Source organism: Balaenoptera physalus (genome assembly GCF_965194825.1).
Source record: "Balaenoptera physalus genome assembly, chromosome: 15".
In the NCBI taxonomy this organism is placed as follows: Eukaryota; Metazoa; Chordata; class Mammalia; order Artiodactyla; family Balaenopteridae; genus Balaenoptera; species Balaenoptera physalus.
Genome location: NC_138894.1, coordinates 78163224 through 78187850, shown reverse-complemented (window position 1 = coordinate 78187850; position 24627 = coordinate 78163224). Strand labels below are relative to the sequence as shown.

General features: G+C 36.7%; 1 protein-coding gene across 37 annotated transcripts in view; it reads right to left on the bottom strand.

The window, feature by feature from the left end:
- The window catches only part of DTNB (dystrobrevin beta), a 248628-nt gene that overhangs the window by 156914 nt on the left and 67087 nt on the right, over nt 1-24627 (bottom strand). For all 37 annotated transcript variants that reach the window (XR_014254248.1, XR_014254249.1, XR_014254250.1 and 34 more), the window contains 3 exons: nt 19546-19700; nt 4760-4865; nt 2042-2208 (listed from right to left, as the gene is read on the bottom strand). Coding sequence is in view for 26 of the 37 variants with exons in the window: in XM_082427562.1 (XP_082283688.1) it covers nt 2042-2208; nt 4760-4865; nt 19546-19700 (428 nt within the window). In the remaining 11 variants the exon portion in view is untranslated. The remainder of the gene's footprint in view (nt 1-2041; nt 2209-4759; nt 4866-19545; nt 19701-24627) is intronic.

Here is a 24627-nt window from a genome sequence, read left to right as displayed (position 1 = left end):
AATTTTTGTACAAACACAGTGGACAAACTTCAAAGAAATTACTATTAAACTGATTACACATTTTTTTGTTAGGTGGAAATTTCTTTACCCACGACAGCCTCAAAATTCATCCATATCTTCCTCAAAGAACAAGGGCACTGCACACACTCCTAGTCTTAAAAACAAGTCACACACAGACACGTAAAAGACCTTACCAATGTGCATCTACCATCATAATGCAAATACTCATCAAAATTCAGAACTAATACATTTATGATACCAGCTTCAAAATTATGCATGCTGATAATACTTGATTTTTCCTGAACTCTTAAGTCACTATAACAAAAATAAATTAATAAACTAGAAAAAAATAACAAAGCTGAAATAAAAATAACAATAAATGGCGATAAGACTTACTTCACAAGAGTGTTGTGAAGATCAAACAGAAATGTAAGAATTCACTTGTGATTTCTGTACTTTCCTTTATGTATGTTATAGATCAACAGAGTATATGAAAAACTGCTTTGTAAATCATAAAGCAATATTCAAACAGTCACTTATCTTTAAATAAATGTAAAATTCCCATTTCTATAAGGGTTTTAAATTAGCTAAATGAGCAAGTTCAAACTAAGGTAAAAAAGAAGTTCCTCATCCTCCTAGCCCCAACATCTAGAAAGAGAATTTTCAGTAGATACATTCCAGAGAATCCAATCATTATGAAAGGTAATAAGGCAAAGAGCTTTCTCAGTGTAAAGAGTTAGACTCTAAACAAAAAACAATTGAAAAATATTAATAAGTCATTTAATACAGTGGGATACTTGTACTTTAAGAAGAAGAAAAAGTAACAATTTGAAAATCTATAAATTCTCTCTAGTCAATGAAAAAGAGAATAAACTACTGGGTTTTATTTTTTGTTTTCCCTTTGCTTGTTTAAAAAATTTAAAATAATGACTCCTCAACCAAAAAAAATATTGGAATTTACAACACAAGACCCAGGATAGGAGGTTCAGTTTAACAAAATTTTATGGGTTAGCTGTAACTGAAAAGCCATCTAATAAAAAATTATCTGTAACACATTATCAGAGATGTAGGAAGTAAAGTATACACTTGATTAAAGTTTGTTTCTTGTTTTTAACTAATCCCTGATATAAACTTATTTGCTTTTTTCTTGGTTAAGTTTTAAGATGGTTAACTAGGAAAAAAAAGAAAATAGAAAAAAAACCCTGCTTATTGAAGCTTTCTAATACTTAAAAGTCTAGTAGGATGACCGGGCTTAAGAACCTAGATCCTGAATTATACTTATGACCCTATATATTTTTCTACCTTTTAGCAAACCAACCAACCAACAAACAAAAGCTAGAGGAAAAGGATTTAAAGCAAGGCTATAGCAATTTAGGAAATAAAAATATGACATTTTTTAAACTCTGGAAATAAACTGAGAGAAGGGAAGAAAAAATGATTGATGCTAAACTTGTTACATGATTTATAAACACCACAGAAAAATCAGACATTGACCTCTACCCAAATACTGTTATTTAAAAGATTGCTTTTGAAAGTAAAGACATCAGCGTGGCAACTGTAAAATACAGTATTTACCCAACTTTAGAGAGGTAAAAATTTAACTCCTTCATCTCATGCAGTTTTCTCTGCAACATTTAAACCCTATAAGCATGAATAAAGTTTGCGTGAAAAAAAGAACTTTAAATCTTCCTTAAAGCTCAGAGAGTAAGTCTTCTGGGGTGGGGGTGGTACCCCCTTGTACAATTTTAAAAGGAGACACTTTTCCCTGGGAAAGGGAGCACTGCAACATTCCATTTTACTGAATAAAAGGGACCACGTCAAAGGTCATAATACCTCCATCTCCTAAAACTTTAAAAACTCTGCTTTTCAAATCAAGTGATGAAGCACAACATATCTGCCAGCCCCATCATAAATGTAAGGGTTAATATTTTATGACATCACATCCTTATTTGATAGGCATCTATCAGAAAAGTGGCCCTGGTGCTGTTACGGATGAAACAGATAACCGCTAGGGACACAGACTGAGAGACAAAGCAGTTACCCAAGAGGAATGCTCCTTCATCTGGTGTTGGTTGCTGTGAGGGCCATTGGCATGGCCACGCCAAAAGCAATTTTGGCAGAGCTGGTAGTTGTGGCACTGCTGGCATCGGTACCGGAAACCCATCATACTCTCACACCGGCAATAGGAGCACTCCACAGGGTGGAAGACTTGAGGGATGAGGGCAAGGAGGAGAGGGGACCAGAGGGAGAAAGAAGTCATTTTCATTTGGAGAATAAAGTCAGTACAATGGAAAACCAAATTTAACATAAAAGCAAAGGTGAAAACAAAACTAGAAATGAAGAATCTAAATTGTCTTCAATTTAGTTAATCTAACCAGCCATTCACTGGAATAAAAAGACAATAACAAAATTTTCCATTTAGAATAGATTACAATCCACCTTAGAAAACAACCAATTTCCTTCTTTAAAATGACTTTCGTGTCTCAAAGTTTAGGTAAATAAACAAGTAAGGAGGAGAGACACTCTCATTCCAAAATTTCTCTTCCAAACCTATTTTTTTTAAGAGATGTATATTGTTAGTTGTGGACATATGTTTCCTTCACTAACATAAAATCTGTGAGAGCCAGTACGACATGCTTTATGTCTCTGTTACCTGCAAGTGGTATTTCACACAGTCCTTTGGACTGAAGGCCTCCAAATGTTTGCTGAACTAAATACTACAGGGACTTCCCTGGCAGTCCAGTGGTTAAGACTCCGAGCTTCCAATGCAGGGGGCACTGGTTTGATCCTTGGTTGGGGAACTAAGATCCCATACGCCACAAGGCACAGCCAGTAAACAAATAAATAAATAAATACTACTACATACCTGGGTGCAAATGGTAACTGGTAAAAAAGTAAGGCTAGCCATATCAAAATACTAGTTTTAGGTAAGAGCTCCAAGTATCGGCATAAAATAAGGTACTCTAACCAATGAAGGGGTAGTGATTTGGAGAGAGGGAAACTCAGGTGACCTGAGACTCCTTTCTCCACCTCACACAGCATCTTACCTCATGAAAAACTGCCAGCTGGCAGTCAGGATTTATAGGGGTTACTGGGATTCTCTTATAGCCTGAAAGTCCAGTTTACTCAGTGGAAGTGGGCAATAAATGCACAACTGTATATTACAGATTGTTAGTTATACTTTTAAATGTTGATAACACAATTGTTCCCTCTGGCAATTCAATTCTGAACACAAGAAATGGAAGTCAAAGGAAAGAGGGATATAATATTCAAATCTTCATTTGAACAACTCTTTCTAGCACTGTGTATACAAAGGCAGTGTTGTCTCAGTTGTAAGGATTTTTAGTCCTACTTCCAAAAATGCATATTAACTAGAGAATCAAGTCTCAAAACAAACGAACAACAACAACAAAACCTGAGCACTAGGTGAGAAAAATAATACAAACTAAAGAATAACAGAAAACTAAAATCTGGAATGAGAAATCCAAAGGACATACCTCCTCTAAGAAATTAAAATTTTTGTTATCAAAATATTTCTAAGGAATAATGAAAGTGTTAATCACATAAGAATGTAATTTATAAATAATATACTACATACAAAGTCACAACAAAATGTTCACATGGATAACACTAGATCTCAACAAATGAGATCCTCTCTACTTGGGATAGCAGATATAAAATGATTTTATGAAAATGAGCTGGATATGAAACTATGAAAACATTTAGTGCTATAAAGGTATTGTCCCTCGAACCAACACTGTAATAATTTAACAGCATAAATCTCTATCCAAAAATCCTGTTTAAAAATTTAGCTGTTTTAGTCTACTCAAGAGATTCCAGAACCTTAGGAAAATAATCTTGAATCTAAGGACTTGTGAACTAAAGCCATGACTGGGTGAAAGGCTGAGAAGTTTAAAAAAAAAAAAAAAGGGTTTGAGTAGGAGGGACAGAAAATAAAAAGAGTACAGCAGCGTTCTCTCATTCTTACAAAGTGAAAAAAGAGGACTCTGCTTTTTAGTGCCACTCAGCTATCACTCTTTCTCTTTTGTGGAATGAGGAGAGACAGGCAAGAGGCTTGAGAGAAGGGAGCTTCCAGAGAAAAGCTAGGACCTTTCCTTTAATGAACTCAAACAACCTACACAAGGAGATAAACTGATAGCAATAGCAGAAAAACCTAAGTAGTTACTAAGAGATAAGTACCATTTCAATTTCAAGTGAAACAAAGATTTAAGTCAAACTACTTGGGAAGGATACTGAGAGTAATTCAGTAGTAAAGGAAAAAACTGAATATGGGTGAAAGCCAGTACTAAATTCTATCTTGGCTATTTTCCTTTAAACTATTCCAAAATTTTATAGTTTTAGTGGTTGATATTGAATATATACAATTTTTTGGAGTTACGTTTTTTATAAACTAAAGGAAAACAAGGAAGTCATGGCTAAGTCAGGTGGGTTTAAGCAGAAAACAACCATCTGGAATCTTGGGGGAAAAGCCTGGAGTTTGAACCACAAAGTTTTCTGACCTGATATTACTACCTCTTGGTATCCTATCTAAGTAATAAGTCCTCCCTCCTTTTTTTTTTTTTTTTTTTTTGAGAAATAAATATTCCTGTTTTGAAAGCTAAAACCACAAATTCAAATGATGGAGTGCCAGCAAATGTCAACTGTCATTTTCAATGATAATAACTAAGGACATTATAAATACTGTCAGTTCATATACTTCCTATAGCATGGGGAACTGAATGATAAAAGTTCTGCTTACCATTCTCAACGTGGGCAAGCCGATGCATGAGAGGTAGCCAGACAAGGCACTGGGGAGGAGGATCGGCCATCATGGTGTCTAAAAACATATTTAGCATTATCTTTTTCTGTGAAGAGAAAAAAAAACAAATATACTTCATATTTTTCAAATACCTCTGAACTCTAAGATTAAGTTAACTTAGGATTCTCCCAACCAAGTTGTAATGAAATACATGGGAAATTTTATAGCAAAATAAATAATATTTTGCATTACTATAGACACTGCTACACACTATCCTATACACTACTGCTATATTCAAATGCATTTCCACTTACATTATTCTATTTGAGTCTTAAAACAACTGTACAAGACAAATAGGCTAGGATGGAATTACTATGTTGTACACCTGAAAATAATATTGTAAGTTAACTATATTTCAATAAAACATATGAAATGAAAAAAGATAAATAGGCTAGGTATTACTATCTTCATTTTACAGATGAGATAATATAGGAATGACGCATTTAAATGACTTGTAAAGGTCCTACCAAAATCAGGACTACAACTCAGGTGGCCTTCAAATGACTATTTCTGAAGAATTCTGAAGGAAAGTCTCAGGTCCAGGACAGAGACTGCAGGCCAGCACTGAATCGAGGGAGGGAAAGGTTCTCACATATATGCAAGAGGGCTGAATGAGGGTGATAACAGCAGGAAGTTACCGTCCAAAGGCCCTTATACATAGCTATGCATTGATGGTGTAGTTTGAGAAATGCCTACTCAAATAGGCTAAATACAGTTTTCCAAAGTGTTTTCCATCTCAGGCATCAAAGTTACTAATGTTTCTGAGATTTCAGTGGAATCTGGGAGGAATGCATGAGCAACGTTAAAAATAAAAACAGAAAGTCACCCAACATTTGAATGGAGGTTCAGACATGGAAAATGCCTCTGATAATAGATATGCAAACAACTGCAATAAACCAAAATGAAATTAAAAGTCTCTAATTAAAATTGAGAAAGAAGATGCTAGGAAGTTTTTAGCTAGTCAGAGGTGGTTAATATACGTTTGTACTATATCACTTATCGTAAATGTAATGTTTAAATTAATGTTTCTGAATCATCTTATATTTGTTAAAAATTACACTTTTACAAATCCACTTATAATCCTAATGTTACTTTCCCTAAAAGTTCTGATTCACCTATCATGGAGTTTTGTGTGGTTTTTTAAATCTTCAAGATGAAAAGGAACAATTATACCTGATATCTCAGAACTCCCTCATAAATACGCTCAGGATCAGTTTCCAAAAGTTGTCCTAAGTCATACTACAATTTGAAGTTCTCCAAAAGCATGAGGAATGAAACCAGAAGAATTGTGTCCCAGTGCTCTGTCTTCCATTAACTACGTGATTTGGGGGAAATCACCTAACTTTCTGGTTTCAGTTTTCTTATCTCTCAAGGGCTAGAGCAGTGGTTCTTGAAGCATGGTCAGAGGTCCCCCTGCGAGGTTCCTAAAACATTTCCAAGGAGCCCATGAGGTCAAAACTATTTTCATAATAATACTAAGACATTATTTGCCTTTTTCAATCTGATTCTCTCATGACTGTACAGTGGTATGTTCCAGAGGCAACGTGGCATATCCACAATTATCTGCAAAAGCTTTTAAAATATTCCTCCCTTTTCCAACTACACAGCTGTCTGAAGCCAGATTTTCTTTCCATACTTTAACCAAAACAACATATCACAACAGATTGGATAAGCAGATATAAAAACCCAGCTGTCTTCAACTGAGCCAAATATTAAAGAAATTTGCAAAAAATATAAAACAATGGCATTCTTCTCATTAAATTTTTTTGCTTTGGAATATCTATTTTTCATAAAATATATTATTTATGTTAATATGTAATCGGTTTATCATTGTTCTTTTTAAATGATTTAATATTTCATAATTTATCAGTTTTGATTTCTAATATGGAAATACTGATAGATATAACTCATATAAACAAAAGTTCTCCGGAGTGCTCAAATATTTTCGGGTGTGTAAAAAGGTCCTGATACCAAAAAGTTTGAGAACTCATGGGACAGAATTCCCAGCTCTAAAATTCTGTCCCATTTCCCAAAATTCACTCTTTTTCTCTACCTTTTTGTTTTGTTTTATTTTGGTTTTGCTCCTGAGTTGAACACATTCTTTGCATTTCTCTTTATTTTTTACAACAGAATATTTATAACAAAAACTATAATAAAATTGCAAGTAATGAACATTCTTGCCACAATTCTCATTTTTCTGTATTTCCCTCCAAATGCATATGTTTCTATATAATTATGTACATAGGGTATATAAAAATATATAATCTGTCTTTCCACTTAATGTTTTTTCTTTTTTTAATAAATCTATTTATTTATTTATTTATTTATTTATTTCTGGCTGAATTGGGTCTTTGTTGCTACGCGGGGGCTCTCTCTAGTTGTGGCAAGTGGGGGCCACTCTTCGTTGCCGTGCACGGGTTTCTCATAGCGGTGGCTTCTCTTGTTGCAGAGCACAGGCTCTAGGCGTGTGGGCTTCAGTAGTTTAGGCACGTGAGCTCTGAAGCGCAGGCTCAACAGTTGTGGCGCCCAGGCTAAGCTGCTTCGCGGCATGTGGGATCTTCCCAAACCAGGGCTCAAACCCGTGTCCCCTGCATTGGCAGGCAGATTCCCAACCACTGCGCCACCAGGGAATCCAACACTTAATGTTTTATTAAATACTTTATTGTTTTGCTACAAGGTCTTCTTTTCTAATCATTTTAACAGCTGCCTCATCCACTGAGCAAAACCACCATGATTTATTTATGCTTTCCTCAATAAAACATTGAGCCTGTTTTTATCTTTGTACGCACTCTCATATTTTTCTTAGAAACCAGTGTTTCTGTTTGTTGCCTACTTCCCCGCGCTTTGTTATTCTAATCATCAATACTGACAATTATTAGTCTAAATGCCATTTGACTTCCTCCCTCCACTCTTGGCTACAACTTTCCTGTTTTAAAACAGGGGAGAAATCATCTCGTAAAAGTGAGAAATCCAGTATCACTAAAATAACGTGAGAAAACAAGTAAAATAATTTAGCATTAGGTCATCATAGCTGCAATTTCCAATCTCATCTTTTCCATTAAAAACTCCTATTTTCTGGGACTTCCCTGGTGGTGCAATGGTTAAGAATCCGCCTGCCAATGGAGGGGACATGGGTTCAATCCCTGGTCCGGGAAGATCCCACATGCTGCAGAGCAACTAAGCCCGTGTGCCACAACTACTGACCCTACGTGCCGCAACTACTGAAGCCCACAAGTTCTAGGGCCCGCATGCTGCAACTATTGAGCCTGTGTGCTGCAACTACTGAAGCCCGGGCACCTAGAGCCTGTGCTCTGCAACAAGAGAAGCCACCGCAATGAGAAGCCCGCACACCGCAACGAAGAGTAGCCCCCACTCGCCACAACGAGAGAAAGCCCGTGCACAGCAACAAAGACCCAATGCAGCCAAAAACAACAACAACAAAAACAACAAAACAAAACTCCTATTTTCTTATGGGCAACAGGGAAATATTTCTTATCCATTGCCCTATCACTTACTTGGTAATCAGTTAAACAATGTATGACATTTAGCTAAAAGACTTAAAAACAGCATTTTTTAAATCTTTCAGATTAAAATGTTTTTATACAAACTTTCTGTGTAAAGTTATAGAAGTATTTTGTCTGACAAGAGCAAACACACGTTAACTGGTTACAGGACCAGTGCTATGGGTCAGCCTTTCAGTTATTATAAGACACTGAATTTGTCCATATCACAGATTTATTCTGGACTTTGAAAATTAGAGTACTTTGTAATGACACAACAATATAGTGTTGCTGTGCTTTTTATCGAGATACTTTTATTTATTATAGCTTTTTTTAAAAAAGAATGGAAAAAGTCTTCAAAAATTCAGAAATTCGGTATTTTCCTCATTGCAAAGATTGTCTCATTTGAGAAAATTATGGAATAATACCAGTGAAAACAACAAGGTTGCAATCACATCCAGAAGCTTTAAACTTGCAGTTAGAATTCAAGCCCAGATACTTTCTCATGCCATAATAGATTTAAAACCACTACTCAATCCAACTACCTAGTAAGCACTGATGATTTTCCAGACACTGTTAGTCATGGGGATTTAAATTTGAAGGAGACCAAGGTGCATCCCTCAGGGCATAAGTGAGCTAGATGTAACAGGCCAGGGCCTGTTGAAGAGGAAACAATTAATCTTACATTGAAAGATTCAGAGCAACAAAGACAAGGAGATATTTAGCTGTGACTTGAAATATGAGGCCTTTGTTGGAGGAGACAAAGAAGGTCGGGGTTACTGGCATTTCACTGAGAGCTAACAGCATAAACAAAGAAGAGAAGTATACCACTTTCACCTACTCAAGACAAGAGAAATGTAAATCAAAACTATGCTGAGATAACACTTCTCAACTCTCAGATTGGCAAAAATTCCTAAATGTAAGAACATGTGCTGTTGGCAAGGCTGTGGAGAAAAAGATGGACTTACACACTGCTGGTGGGAGTGTAAAGGGTACAACCCCTGTGGCACTGGGGCAATATCTAAAAAGAATCCATGGCATCCTGAGGGATGGGGTCTGTCGGGGTAGGAGGGATCAGGAATGAAGGTGAAAGAGAGGCTGGGGTTGGATCGATAAGCAACACCTTGTCTGGCTAACTATCTTATCCAGGAGGCAGTGAGGAGTTAGTAAGGTTTTTTCAAAGCAAACTAGGGACATCAACAGGGCTGTTGTTTAAAATGATGATTTAAACTCAAATTTGCTTATGATTAAAAGGAATAATGGGGAGGACCTTCAAGATGGCGGAGGAGCAAGACGTGGAGATCACCTTCCTCCCCACAGATACATCAAAAATATATCTACATGTGGAACAACTCCTACAGAACACCTACTGAACACTGGCAGAAGACCTCAGACTTCCCAAAAGGCAAGAAACTCCCCACGTACCTGGCCGTGTGGCTGATAGGGTCTTGATGCTCCAGCTGGCTGTCAGGCCTGAGCCTCTGAGGTGAGAAGGCCGAGTTCAGGACATTGGACCACCAGAGACCTCCTGGCCGCACGTAATATCTATCAGCGAGAGCTCTCCCACATACCTCCGTCTCAACACTAAGACCCAACTCCACTCAACGACCAGCAAGCTACAGTGTTGGATACCCTATGCCAAACAACTAGCAAGACAGGAACACAACCCCACCCATTAGCACAGAGGCTGCCTAAAATCATAATAAGTGCACAGACACCCCAAAACACACCACTGGACACAGTCCTGCCCCCCAGAAAGACAAGATCCAGGCTCACCCACCAGAACACAGGCACCAGTCCCCTCCGCCAGGAAGGCTACACAACCCACTGCACCAACCTTACCCACTGGCGGCAGACACCAAAAACAACAGAAACTACGAACCTGTAGCCTGTGAAAAGGAGACCCCAAACATGATAAACTAAGCAAAATGAAAAGACAGAGAAATACGCAGCAGATGAAGGAGCAAAGTAAAAGCCCACCAGACGAGACAAATGAAGAGGAAATAGGCAGTCTACCTGAAAAAGAATTCAGAGTAATGACAGTAAAGATGATCCAAAATCTTGGAAATAGAATAGAGAAAATACAAGAAACGTTTAACAAGGACCTAGAAGAACTAAAGAGCAAACAAACAATGATGAACAACACAATAAATGGAACTAAAAATTCTCTAGAAGCAATCAATAGCAGAATAACTGAGGCAGAAGAACGGACAAGTGACCTGGAAGATAAAATAGCGGAAATAACTACCGCAGAGCAGGATAAAGAAAAAAGAATGAGAAGAATTGAGGACAGTCTCAGAGACCTCAGGGACAACATTAAACGCACCAACATTCGAATTACAGGGGTCCCAGAAGAAGAAGACAAAAAGAAAGGGACTGAGAAAACATTTGAAGAGATTATAGTTGAAAACTTCCCTAATATGGGAAAGGAAATAGTCAATCAAGTCCAGGAAGTGCAGAGAGTCCCATACAGGATAAATCCAAGGAGAAACATGCCAAGACACGTATTAATCAAACTATCAAAAATTAAATACACAGAAAAAATATTAAAAGCAGCAAGAGAAAAGCAACAAATAACACACAAGGGAATCCCCATAAGGTTAACAGCTGATCTTTCACCAGAAACTCTCCAAGCCAGAAGGCAGTGGCAGGACATATTTAAAGTGATGAAAGGGAAAAACCTACAACCACGATTACTCTACCCAGCAAGGATCTCATTCAGATTCGATGGAGAAATTAAAACCTTTACAGACAAGCAAAAGCTAAGAGAATTCAGCACCACCAAACCAGCTTTAAAACAAATGCTAAAGGAACTTCTCTAGGCAGGAAACACAAGAGAAGGAAAAGACCTACAAAAACAAACCCAAAACAATTAAGAAAATGGTAACAGGAACATACATATCGATAATTACCTTAAATATAAGTGGATTAAATGCTCCAACCAAAAGACATAGACTGGCTGAATGGATACAAAAACAAGACCTGTACATATGCTGCCTACAAGAGACCCACTTCAGACCTACGGACACATACAGACCGAAAGTGAGGGATGGAAAAAGATATTCCACGCAAATGGAAATCAAAAGAAAGCTGGAGTAGCAATTCTCATATCAGACAAAATAGACTTTAAAATAAAGACTATTACAAGAGACAAAGAAGGACACTACATAATGATCAAGGGATCAATCCAAGAAGAAGACATAACAATTGTAAATATTTGTGCACCCAACATAGGACCACCTCAATACATAAGGCAAACACAACAGCCATAAAAGGGGAAATCGACAGTAACACAATCATAGTAGGGGACTTTAACACCCCACTTTCACCAATGGACAGATCATCCAAAATGAAAATAAATAAGGAAACACAAGCATCAAATGATACATTAAACAAGATAGACTTAATTGATATTTATAGGACATTCCATCCAAACAAAATACACTTTCTTCACAAGTGCTCATGGAACATTCTCCAGGATAGACCACATCTTGGGTCACAAATCAAGCCTTGGTAAATTTAAGAAAATTGAAATTGTATCAAGTATCTTTTCCAACCACAATGCTATGAGACTAGATATCAATTACAGGAAAAAAACCGTAAAAAATACAAACACATGGAGGCTAAAGAATACACTACTAAATAACCAAGAGATCACTGAAGAAATCAAAGAGGAAATCAAAAAATACCTAGAAACAAACGACAATGAAAACACGACAACCCAAAACCTATGGGATGCAGCAAAAGCAGTTCTAAGAGGGAAGTTTATAGCAATACAAGCCTACCTCAAGAAACGAGAAACATCTCAAAGAAACAACCTATCCTTACATCTAAAACAATTAGAGAAAGAAGAAAAAAAAAAACCCCAAAGTTAGCAGAAGGAAAGAAATCATAAAGATCAGAGCAGAAATAAATGAAAAAGAAATGAAGGAAACAATGGCAAAGATCAATAAAACTAAAAGCTGGTTCTTTGAGAAGATAAACAAAATTGATAAACCATTAGCCCGACTCATCAAGAAAAAAAGGGAGAAGACTCAAATCAGTAGAATTAGAAATGAAAAAGGAGAAGTAACAACTAACACTGCAGAAATACAAAGGATCATGAGAGATTACTACAAGCAACTATGTGCCAATAAAATAGACAACCTGGAAGAAATGGACAAATTCTTAGAAAAGCACAACCTTCCAAGACTGAACCAGGAAGAAATAGAAAATATAAACAGACCAATCACAAGCACTGAAATTGAAACTGTGATTAAAAATCTTCCAACAAACAAAAGCCCAGGACCAGATGGCTTCACAGGTGAATTCTATCAAACATTTAGAGGAGAGCTAACACCTATCCTTCTCAAACTCTTCCAAAATATAGCAGAGGGAGGAACACTCCCAAACTCATTCTACAAGGCCACCATCACCCTGATACCAAAACCAGACAAAGAGGTCACAAAAAAAGAAAACTACAGGCCAATATCTCTGATGAACATAGATGCAAAAATCCGCAACAAAATACTAGCAAACAGAATCCAACAGCACATTAAAAGGATCATACACCATGATCAAGTGGGGTTTATCACAGGAATGCAAGGATTCTTCAACATATGCAAATCAATCAATGTGATACACCATATTAACAAATTGAAGGATTAAAACCATATGATTATCTCAACAGATGCAGAAAAAGCTTTCAACAAAATTCAACACCCATTTATGATAAAAACCCTCCAGAAAGTAGGCATAGAGGGAACTTACCTCAACATAATAAAGGCCATATATGACAAAGCCACAGCCAACATCGTTCTCAATGGTGAAAAACTGAAACCATTTCCTCTAATATCAGGAACAAGACAAGGTTGCCCACTCTCACCACTATTATTCAACATAGTTTTGGAAGTTTTAGCCACACCAATCAGAGAAGAAACAGAAATAAAAGGACTCCAAATTGGAAAAGAAGTAGTAAAACTGTCACTGTTTGCAGATGACATGATACTATACATAGAGAATCCTAAAGATGCTACCAGAAAACTACTAGAGCTAATCAATGAACTTGGTAGAGTAGCAGGATACAAAATTAATGCATAGAAATCTCTTGCATTTCTAGACACTAATGATGAAAAATCTGAAAGAAAAATTAAGGAAACCCTCCCATTTACCACTGCAACTAAAAGAATAAAATACCTAGGAATAAACCTACCTAAGGAGACAGAAGACCTGTATGCAGAAAACTATGAGACACTGATGAAAGAAACTAAAGACGATACAAACAGATGGAGAGATATACCATGTTCTTGGATTGGAAGAATCAACATTGTGAAAATGACTATACCACCCAACGCAATCCCTATCAAACTACCACTGTCATTTTTCACAGAACTAGAGCAAAAATTTGCAAAATTTGTATGGAAACACAAAAGACACCGAATAGCCAAAGCAATTTTGAGAAAGGAAAACGGAGCTGGAGGAATCAGGCTCCCTGACTTCAGACTATACTACAAAGCTATAGTAATCAAGACAGTATGGTACTCGCACAAAAAAGGAAATATAGATCAATGGACCAGGACAGAAAGCCCAGAGATAAACCCACACACATATGGTCACCTTATCTTTGATAAAGGAGGCAAGACTACACAATGGAGGAAAGAAATTAAAGACCTCTTTAATAAGTGGTGCTGGGAAAGCTGGACAGCTACATGTAAAAGAATGAAATTAGAACACTCCCTAACACCATACACAAAAATAAACTCAAAATGGATTAAAGACATAAATGTAAGGCCAGACACTATCAAACTCTTAGAGGAAAACACTGGCAGAACTCTATGACATAAATCACGGTGAGATACTTTTTGACCCACCTCCTAGAGAAATGGAAATAAAAACAAAAATAAACAAATGGGACCTAATGAAACTTAAAAGCTTTTGCACAGCAAAGGAAACCATAAACAAGACGAAAAGACAACCCGCAGAATGGGAGAAAATATTTGCAAACGAAGTAACTGACAAAGGATTAATCTCCAAAATATACAAGCAGCTCATGCAGCTCAATATCAAAAACACAAACAACCCAATCCAAAAATGGGCAGAAGACGACCTAACTAGACAGTTCTCCAAAGAAGATATACAGATTGTCAACAAACACATGAAAGGATGCTCAATATCACTAATATCAGAGAAGTGCAAATCAAAATTACAATGAGGTATCACCTCACACCAGTCAGAATGGCCAACATCAAAAAATCTACAAACAATAATGCTGGAGAGGGTGTGGAGAAAAGGGAACCCTCTTGCACTGTTGGTGGGAATGTAAACTGATACAGCCACTATGGAGAACAGTATGGAGGCTCCCTAAAAAACTAAAAATAGAACTACCATATGACCCAGCAATCCCACTACTGGGCATATACCCTGAGAAAACCATAATTCAAAAAGAATCATGGACCACAATGTTCATTGCAGCACTATTTACAATAGCTAGGACATGGAAGCAACCTAAGTGACCATCAACAGATGAATGGATAAAGAAGATGTGGCACATATATACGATGGAATATTACTCGGCCATAAAAAGAAACAAAATTGAGTTATTTGTAGCGAGGTGGATGGACCTAGAGTCAGTCATACAGAGTGAAGTAAGTCAGAAAGAGAAAAACAAATACCATATGCTAACACATATATATGGAATCTAAAAGAAAAAAAAAGGTTCTGAAGAACCTAGGGAATAAAGACGCAGGCATGGGGAGGGGGAAGGGGAACCTGGGGCGAAGTGAGAGAGTGGCATGGACTTATATTTATTACTAAATGTAAAACAGATAGCTAGTGGGAAGCAGCTGCATAGCACAGGGAGATCAGCTCGGTGCTTTGCGACCACCTAGAGGGTGGGATAAGGAGAGTGGGCGGGAGATGCAAGAGGCAGAGGATATGGGGATATATGTATGCATATAGCTGATTCACTTTGTTACACAGCAGAAACTAACACAACACTGTAAAGCAATTATACTCCAATAAAGATGTTAAAAAGAAAAATGGAAGTATTTCTGCTCTAATGCAACTCATGCATTACTGGAAAACTGTACCTACTGCAAAACTGTGAATTTAAAAATAATAAGGTATGTGAGAAAAACAGGGTTGGAACAAACCTAAAAACCTATGCAGTTTTGTAAACAGAGGACTAACAAAACAACAGCAATACTAATAAGAGTACCAGAACAATTAAATCTCCACAGACATTTTCAGCAAGATGATACCTTTCAGCCTTAAATCCTGAGATGCTTTTTTCCTTCTTCATGGTCAGGACACACAAGTTCTAAGACATATCAGTTTTATCAAAACTATCGAATCCAGTGGATAGCTAACCCCATCAATTAAATTTTTTAGCATGGGGTGGGGTCAGGAGAGGAATGTCTTCACAGTTTTTTTTCATTTGTATCCACAACTTCATCACCATAACACTGTAGAAAGTGAAGCATTCATGAAATCCTCCAAACTAGCCACTTCTTTCACTAAAGAAAGGTACTTCGGCAGGATTTTCAGCTTCTTTCTTAAAAATAGTCATACTTTCTCTTTAATAGCGATCATTTCTTTTTCAGCCCAGAACATTAATATGTTGGGGAAAACAGCATATGAACTCCACTTTACACTGACACCATTCTCTCTATCCGATGATGTATGAGCTAACTCACATTAAGGAAACTTATACATAGGAAAGTAAGCTGCATGGAAAAAGCTTATTTTCAAAAAGAAACCAAAACTTGTTGAATTTAACTCTTGCTGCATGGAACTTCGTCGTAACAGTCTCCCTCTCCCTCTCTCTGTCTCTCTCTCTCCTTTTGGTGGAAGGGGTCATTCTATCAGTAGTTTATATTTCTTTTGAGATAAGCTTCTCTGACTTTTCCAAATTTGGCATATATCAAAACAAGACTGAATTTTTTATAAGAATCTAAAGCAGATGAAAAGCAACAATCAGGTTGTGAGTTCAAAGGCCTCACAATCATGGTATAAAGTAATGTGTAGAATCCTAGACAGAAGTCTTTTTTTTTTTAATATATAAATTTATTTATTTATTTTTGGCTGCGTTGAGTCTTCGTTGCTGTGCGTGGGCTTTCTAGTTGTGGTGAGCGGGGGCTACTCTTCACTGCGGTGCGCGGGCTTCTCATTGTGGTGGCTTCTCTTGTTGCGGAGCACGGGCGCGCAGCCTTCAGTAGTTGTGGCTCACGGGCTCTAGAGCGCAGGCTCAGTACTTGTGGCGCATGGGCTTAGTTTCTCCGCAGCATGTGGGATCTTCCTCGACCAGGGATCGAACCCGTGTCTCCTCCATTGGCAGATGGATTCTTAACCACTGCGCCACCAGGGAAGTCCCTAGACAGCAGTCTTAAAATTAACAATTGGAATTTTTTTATATTCTTCAACATTTTAAATTGCTATTCCAATTCAGAGTCTTACTTTAGTACTCTCATTACAATTTAATCAAAGATTACTTTAGGTTTAGTGCCTCACATAATTATCATCCATTGGTCAAATGTTCTTCACTGATACTTCTTTGTATAAATTCCTTTGCCTGTCCTGACACTATTTAACAGCAGCATTCCAGAACTTGATCAATTTTTAGCCTGATCTCCAGGAAGCATCTATGTGAAAAGCCACATAAGTATCATACACAAGATTATCCCAGAGGACTGTGGAGGCAGCTGTTTGACGTGATTGTACTAGTAAAGCAGCAGCAGCAGTGAGATGAGTTCTCAATGAAAACTGGTTGTGGTGTCTTCATCCTACTCATCCTCACTTATATCTCTGTAGGGTATTTTAACACCTGCAGGACACTTTTTTTTTTTTTAACATCTTTATTGGAGTATAATTGCTTTACAATGGTGTGTTAGTTTCTGCTTTATAACAAAGTGAATCAGCTATACATATACATATATCCCCATGCAGGACACTCTTGTACCAGGATATGTTTGGATAGCCTCATATCACTTGAAAAATGCATATTCAGGGGCAAAATGCAAACTATGCTTTATTAGAATAACTGAAGCAGAGAGATATTTTTAATATGCTAAAAGCTGATACTGTCACTTATGCTTAGAGAAAAAAATAATGTATAGAGACTAATTTCCACAAAAGCAATCAGCCAAAGTGTGTAGAAATCTGGGAAGAACATCTCCTCAGAAATTAATAAAAATAACTCTCCTGTATTAGGGGTGGCACCTTCGGTGCTAAAGCCAAGTAATCCCTAGACAAGCTGTAAAATACTGTTTGGAAGGCTGAATTCAGACATATATGAGTTCTTAACTTTAAATGTAAAAACAGATGTGTATGTGTTTGTTTCTTGGTTCCTTTGTGAATCAAAGTATCACAGGTCAGGAGGATCTGGTTTACAATGTCCTTTCAGTTCTCAAACCTTTAGTTTTGTTCCTTTTATATTTTAATCTTTTACTTTTAAATAATTTCAGGCTTATGGAAATGCTGTAAGAAGATTATTTTAAAATTCCCATTTACCATTAACCCAGACTCCTCAAATGTTAACAGTACAAAAGAGATGTCCCTTTACCTTTAAATATGTCAGATTGTACTTCTGCAAAACCAGGACATTCTCTTAATTAAATATAAGTATCAAAATCAGGAAATTACCATTACTGACAGAATACTATTCTCTAGTCTACAAAAATTTTTTTAGAAGAAATGCAAATGTTTTTTATTTTAAAATTTTTTTTTATTTTTTGGCTACGTCGGGTCTTCATTGCTGCCCACGGGCTTTCTCTAGTTGTGGCGAGCGGGGGCTACTCTTCGTTGCGGTGCATGGGCTTCTCATTGCCGTGGCTTCTCTTGTTGCGCCACACAGGCTCCAGGCGCACAGGCTTCAGTAGTTGTGGCGTGTGGGCTCAGTAGTTATGGCTCGTAGGCTCTAGAACGCAGGCTCAGTAGTTGTGGCGCATGGGCTTAGTTGCTCCGCAGCATGTGGGATCTTCCCAGACCAGGGATTGAACCCATGTCCCCTGCATTGGCAGGCGGATTCTTAACTACTGCACCACCAGGGAATTCTCTGAGTCTACAAAATTTATTCAGATTTTCTCTACTGTCCCAATAATGTCCTTTATAACAACAACAACAAAATTCTGGATCATTTCAGTTTTCATGTCTCTAGATACCTGTAATCTGGAACAGTTCCTCAGTCTTTTTTTTGTCTTTCATGACACTGACACTTTTAAAAAGTGTACAAGCCAGTTATGTTGTAGAAATCCTGCATTTGGCTTTGTCAGATGTTTCCTCAATGAGACGCAGGTTGTGCTTTTCTGGCAGGAGAACCACAGCAGTGACACTGGGTGCTTCTCAGAGCATCCTATCAATAGGCAGGGTTATCAGCCTCTCCCTTTACTGGTGATATGGGTTTGATCACTTGGTTAAAGTGGTATCTGACAGGTTTCTCCACTGTAAAGTTACTATGTTTCCTTTGTAATTAATAAATATCTTATGGGGAGATACTTTCAGACTATGTCAGTATCCTATTTCCAATAATCTTTTACCCACTAGTTTTAACATAGATATTTTTTCTTAATTCTCTGCTCTACAGAACTTTCTGAGTTTAGCATGAAGCTCCTTTATCTCATCTCTACCTGAAAAAAAAAAAGGATGCTACAGCCAGCATCCACTCTGCTCTCAGTTCTTTGAGGCATAGTTAAGATCTCAGGAATACACTCAACCTCTACAGCAGGACCACAAAAGGACGCTCACAAATAAAGAAGAAACCAAATCTATCTTTCTTTCATATGAAAATGGCAGTATACCCTTGAGGGATTTTGAGCTGGCAGTTGAGAGCTGTATAGCATTCCTTGTCTTCAGTGCTCAGGAAACAATAATCCAGTATTATATTGAGTTTTATATCAAAATTCCTATACTTCACAGTTAAAAAACTCATTAGGGAGAGTAATATATGTCTAGCAGCAATAAGATAAATACTTTACCTTAAACATTTTTCTTGAAATTTTTAGTAATTTAAAATATTTCAACTGTTACCATTTTTTCAGAAAAGACTTGCCTCCCCTCTTCCAAGAAAAGAGTTCTCAGGTGAATTTGTAATCCCCCCTTCTTTCTACATCCACTTCTCTGACTTAAAAGTTCTTTTTCCTCCCCTACTCAAGACCTATATTCCTCGAGTGAAGCAATCTGGCGAAATCTGACAAAAGGTGGAGGGGTGGATGAGAGCCCTTCTAATCCTACATCCTATAAACCTGTCCTTACCTGCTGTGGAAAACAGGTGCGGACTGAGTGTTCTGTGTAACCAAAAGATGGCCCTTCAAAGACAGCTGTTGGGAGCTTCAGAACTTCCTTCAGAAACTGGTCAAACTTGCCAAATATCATTAAGCCATTGGAATCTGACATCTGGGAGAAAACATCTATGAGAACAAAACCAAATAAAGTCAAACTATAAGGAAATATCAACTCTTTATAAACAGCTCTATGTCATTTGTATACCAGTCCAAAAGCATCATGAAAAAGTATCATAAAGTTATTATGATTTTTAGTTAACATGTATTCTCATTCTCATTAACACTGTGTGGTTACTTTGCTGATGAGGCCCCTCTTTCCCACCCCCTTAATAGTCTACCTAAACATCACATGACCACTCATGTACGTCTACCTACCTACTCTTTTTGAGCATACATAACTGGATAATATATAACTTTTTATTTCATTTATTTACACCTCACTTTATTCCAAGAACAATTTGTAGCAGCATATCTTTATCTCTTACATTTATGTACATATTTATATAAGACATATACATCTTTGAGTGTATGAATATATTTGCATATTGGTGATAGGGTATGAAAGAAATTGTATTGTATTTGCATATTCATATACGAATGATGTAATATATTCCTGTGTAGTATGTTTATTTAAAATATTCCATTTAGTAAGTTCCAGAGTAGAATGAAAAGAACTCATATAATCTCTTCTATCACAAGATACTTTGATACTATAAGATCCTATTTTTACATTAAGTCTGACCCAAGCAGCTGGAAAGACAGTTCCAGTAATACTACTATTTCTTTATCTCCTTGTAGAGAGTTTCCTATCTCCAGTTAGTTATTTCTCTCTTCTCACCCATAATTGGGGAGAAAAAGAAAAATAACCAGGAGCTCAAAACAACTTGACAACTTTAACCTAAGTTTTCTTTTCAAACTATTCAGCTTTCTTACAAACAAATCAGTGAGTTAAATATGCAGAGAAAAATAATTTCCTGAGGCCTTTCCAAACATGGCATTTTAAAAAATCATATTCTATATGTTCATAATGAACAGGTATATTAGAAATACATACGTATCCCAAAGCACCAGGTGTAGGAAAAAAACAACCATTAAAGTACATTAATCAAAGAAAGATAAAATTTAGATCATCAACTCCACAGGGTAACTTTTAAGGCATTAGAAAACAGGAAATTATCAAGGAATGAAAATCTCCAGTACATTCCTCTCATAAGAGCTGCTAGCTTGTAGTTGAGGGAAAAGTAGTAAATACCCATGAGGTGGGGAAAATCCAACAAGAGGCTAAAAGAAGTATGGTCCTAGTAGAAAGTAAAATCAATTAATTAACAAATATGTACTAAGTTCTTACTAAGTAGTCCAAGTGCCAAGTACTCTGCTAGGTGTTTTGAAAAACAACAAAGAAGTATGACACATGGTCCTTATCGCCCCCAAGAAACTTTCAACATAGCTGGAAAAAATAAGATACACATGTAGCAAAGAAGAATAAAGCACTAAGCTGACTCTAAATAGAACAGAAAGAAGGGAGGCATAAGATATTTGTTAAACCTCACCATTTGCCAGGCACCACAACAGGTAACTATGGCTGAGTCTGCTGTAGACACCCAATATTCTTATCTCCTTCCTTAGTAACAGAACACTAATTTTATTTTGTGCAGCAATGTACCCAACTAAGAGATTAAACTTTGAAGCCTTCTTCTAACAAGTTGCAGTCATGTGACTAGGTGTTTGGACAACGAGACTATAAGCAGAAGGGTTGTGAGAGACTTCCTAGAAGGCTAGTTAAAGAAAGCTGACTGCACTGGAAATAGACCCTTTCTTCCTTCCTCCTTTTGCTATCTGGAATGCAGCTACGATGGCTGAAGCTTCCAGCAGCCACCTTGGACTACGTGGTAATCTCAACTTTTATGTAGAAATCATACACTAGAATGATAGAAAAGAAAGATATAGAAAGCCTGGGTCCCAGATGAATATGAAACTATCATACCAGCCCTGGACTACATACTCCTGGACTTCTTTTATATACGAGAAAAATAAACTTCAACTTTGTTTAAAATACAGTTACCTTGGTTTTTGTTTTCATGTAGCAATCCCCAATATTAAGTATTACTACAGTTTACTAAACATTACCTCATTTTACTGTCACAAAAAGGTGTGTGTGTGCACATGTGTATGCACATAATTGCTTAAATTTTATAGATAAGGAAACTAGCTTAGAAAGGTTAACTTTCTTAAGGTCAAAAGTTACTAAGTGGCTAAATCAAGATTTAAACCCACACTTATCTGACTGCAAAGACATTCCATTACATCACACTTCTTCAAAATATAGTGTAGAATAGATACAAAAACACATAGGGAGGAACTGTCAAGAAAGAAATTTAGAAGCCTGGCCTTGAAAAATAGAATTTGGAATGATGAGGTGAAAACAGGCTGGGGGTGGGGGTCTGGGGACACAACTAGAGAAGAACAGGATAAATAAAACAAATGAATAAATATAACAAAACAGAAACAGACTCACAGATACAGAGAACAAACTGGTGGTTACCAGTGGGGAGGGGCAAGATGGGGGTAGGGGATGAAGAGGTACAAACTACTATGTATAAAATAAATAAGCTGCAAGGATATATTGTACAACACAGGGAATATAGCCAATATTTTACAGTAACTTTAAATGGAGTATAATCTCTAAAAATATTGAATCACTATGTTGCACACTTGAAACTAATGTAATATTGTAAATCAACCATACTTCAATTTAGGAAAAAAAAAAGGAGAGTAGGATAAAAGTCTCTGTGGCAGGAATTTATAGAGTGTGTCTATTAGTGGTGGTAGGCAAGAAACAGTGCATCAAAGAGAACATTCTGACTATGATAATTTATATTGTGAAGTAAAGGTAAATATAGACTGAATAAGAAAAGTATGTTATGAATGAAAAGTTTGAAAGAGGAAACAATTTGGATTTGGTTTAAAAATGCTGAAGTAGGGAAGAAATATTTAGAAAGTTAGGTTTCAAGAAAATTAGACTGTTAATGACTGGCAGAATGAATAAAAAAGAAAGAATAAGATTGGCGACATCAGCTAGAAAACCCTGTAAATGATGCACAAGTAAGGAAGTGAGAGTCAGAATTACAGGAGTGACAGTATTGAGGGGAGGGCTTGGTCAACTCCAAGACATTTCAATGCAGGAAACTGAAGTTGATGGCAAACTGGATTCGAGAATAAAGGAATTTCTAAAATTAGGATTATTTTAAGCTTCTAGCTCAGAAAAATGCTGACAACCCTGACTGAAATAACCAAATTGAAGATAAAGATACTTAGCTTTGAACATAACTGTATTTGAACTAATCAGCAAATTTCCAAGTAGAACCATCCTGTAGGCAGTTAGAAGCAGAGTACTGGGCTGCAGTTCGAGACAGCAGATACAGAGTTTGGAAGACATTACCAATTATGTGAATAACTGACGTCCTTTGAAGGAGGGAAGAGCATCATGACTTAGTTTTCAAATAGCTGGCAGCTGTTCTCATAATGAAGAAAATAATCATCCATTAAATCTGAATGAAAACTAAGGGGAAATATGGGATGTGGCAGACACTGCAAGGTGCCTACTACTCAGTATCTGTTTTCCCATTTTCACTCCCGAACTGAACTCTGATTAGAATGGCAATGTGTTCCCCTTAAAAATTACTTCCCAGACTCTTGTGCACCTCGTAATTCTGAAGTGAATTTGTGGAAAAGCTTTTGCTTTCCTGATAGAGGCATCTTTCTTCTTTCTACTTAAAATGAGAATAAGGCGCAGTAAAGAGCAGTCACTTATAATCCTAGGAGGAAAGCCATACGGCAGAGCAGGAAGACAGGGGGGACCCAAGTCTCTGATGACATCCCTGAGTCATGGTACCAACCTTGAACTTGCCAGCCTCTGAACTTATTGTTGCATGAGAAAAATAAATCCCAATGGTTTTATGCCACTGTTAGTCAAGTTTTCTGTTGCCACTCAATGTATTCATAGTGGAGAAACTAGCAAGTTAACTAATGGTAGAAATATTCAAGACCAGAGACTTCAGCTACCAAGTATATGTTGATAAATACACATATGTAGAGCTTCCAATCACAAAAACATATGTGTATACAACCACACCACCAAATCTACACCTAATTCATTCAGAGCAATAAAGGAGTGATTAGATAGTGAAATGACTAACTTCCCCCTCAAAAAAAGTATTACTTTCAGTTATACTTAGTTACTAGGTCATAAAATAGATTCAAAGTAGTAAAAAAATTTTAATCAATGAAAAAAGAAACTATAACTTAATAGGCCCACATTACACTAGTAAGAGAACAAGCAGAAACATGTTTGTTGGTTGGTTGGTTTTAAGAGAAAAACTGGTAGACCTCAAAACTGTTAAGTAATTACTTAGAAGTCATGACTCCTAGAGTTACTTGTTTAAAACAGTTTTTTTGTTTTTTTTTTTAGATTAGGCTTCTCATATCTGTAACAAAAACACTGAAAATAATTGCTAATTTTTTATTGTAAATGAAATATAACAATTAATCTAAGTGTGATTTACTATATACATATAAAAATACCTTACCAAAGAAATAAATAAGAGACAATTTAATAAAAACATCCCCAAAATTAAACGAGTCCTTTAATTAAAGCCCTAAACCCTTCTGGCATTAAGGGAATAAACTGCTTCCCAGATCACTGGTTAATTTCCCCAATAATTCTCTCTCTATTTATACATCTCTGAAAGAAGGTATGCTAATTTCCCATTAGTTGTTTCCAGATAAAAATACAGGCTTTCTCCCTTGTGAAAAACCCACAATCAAGCCCTTACACGCACACGTGTACAAACTTTTTAAAATATTCTGTCCTTTGTGTAGTGGCAAAATAATGTTACTATTCTACCATCTTCACACGTTTCAAATTTTTTTCTGGTGATAATGACCCTGGCTTTACTCATTGCATCTATCCATCTATCCACTCCCCTCTCATCCCCACATGACCAACCATATACTTTTGCAAGATGATAGGGCTGTTTACAATAAAGACTCAAGT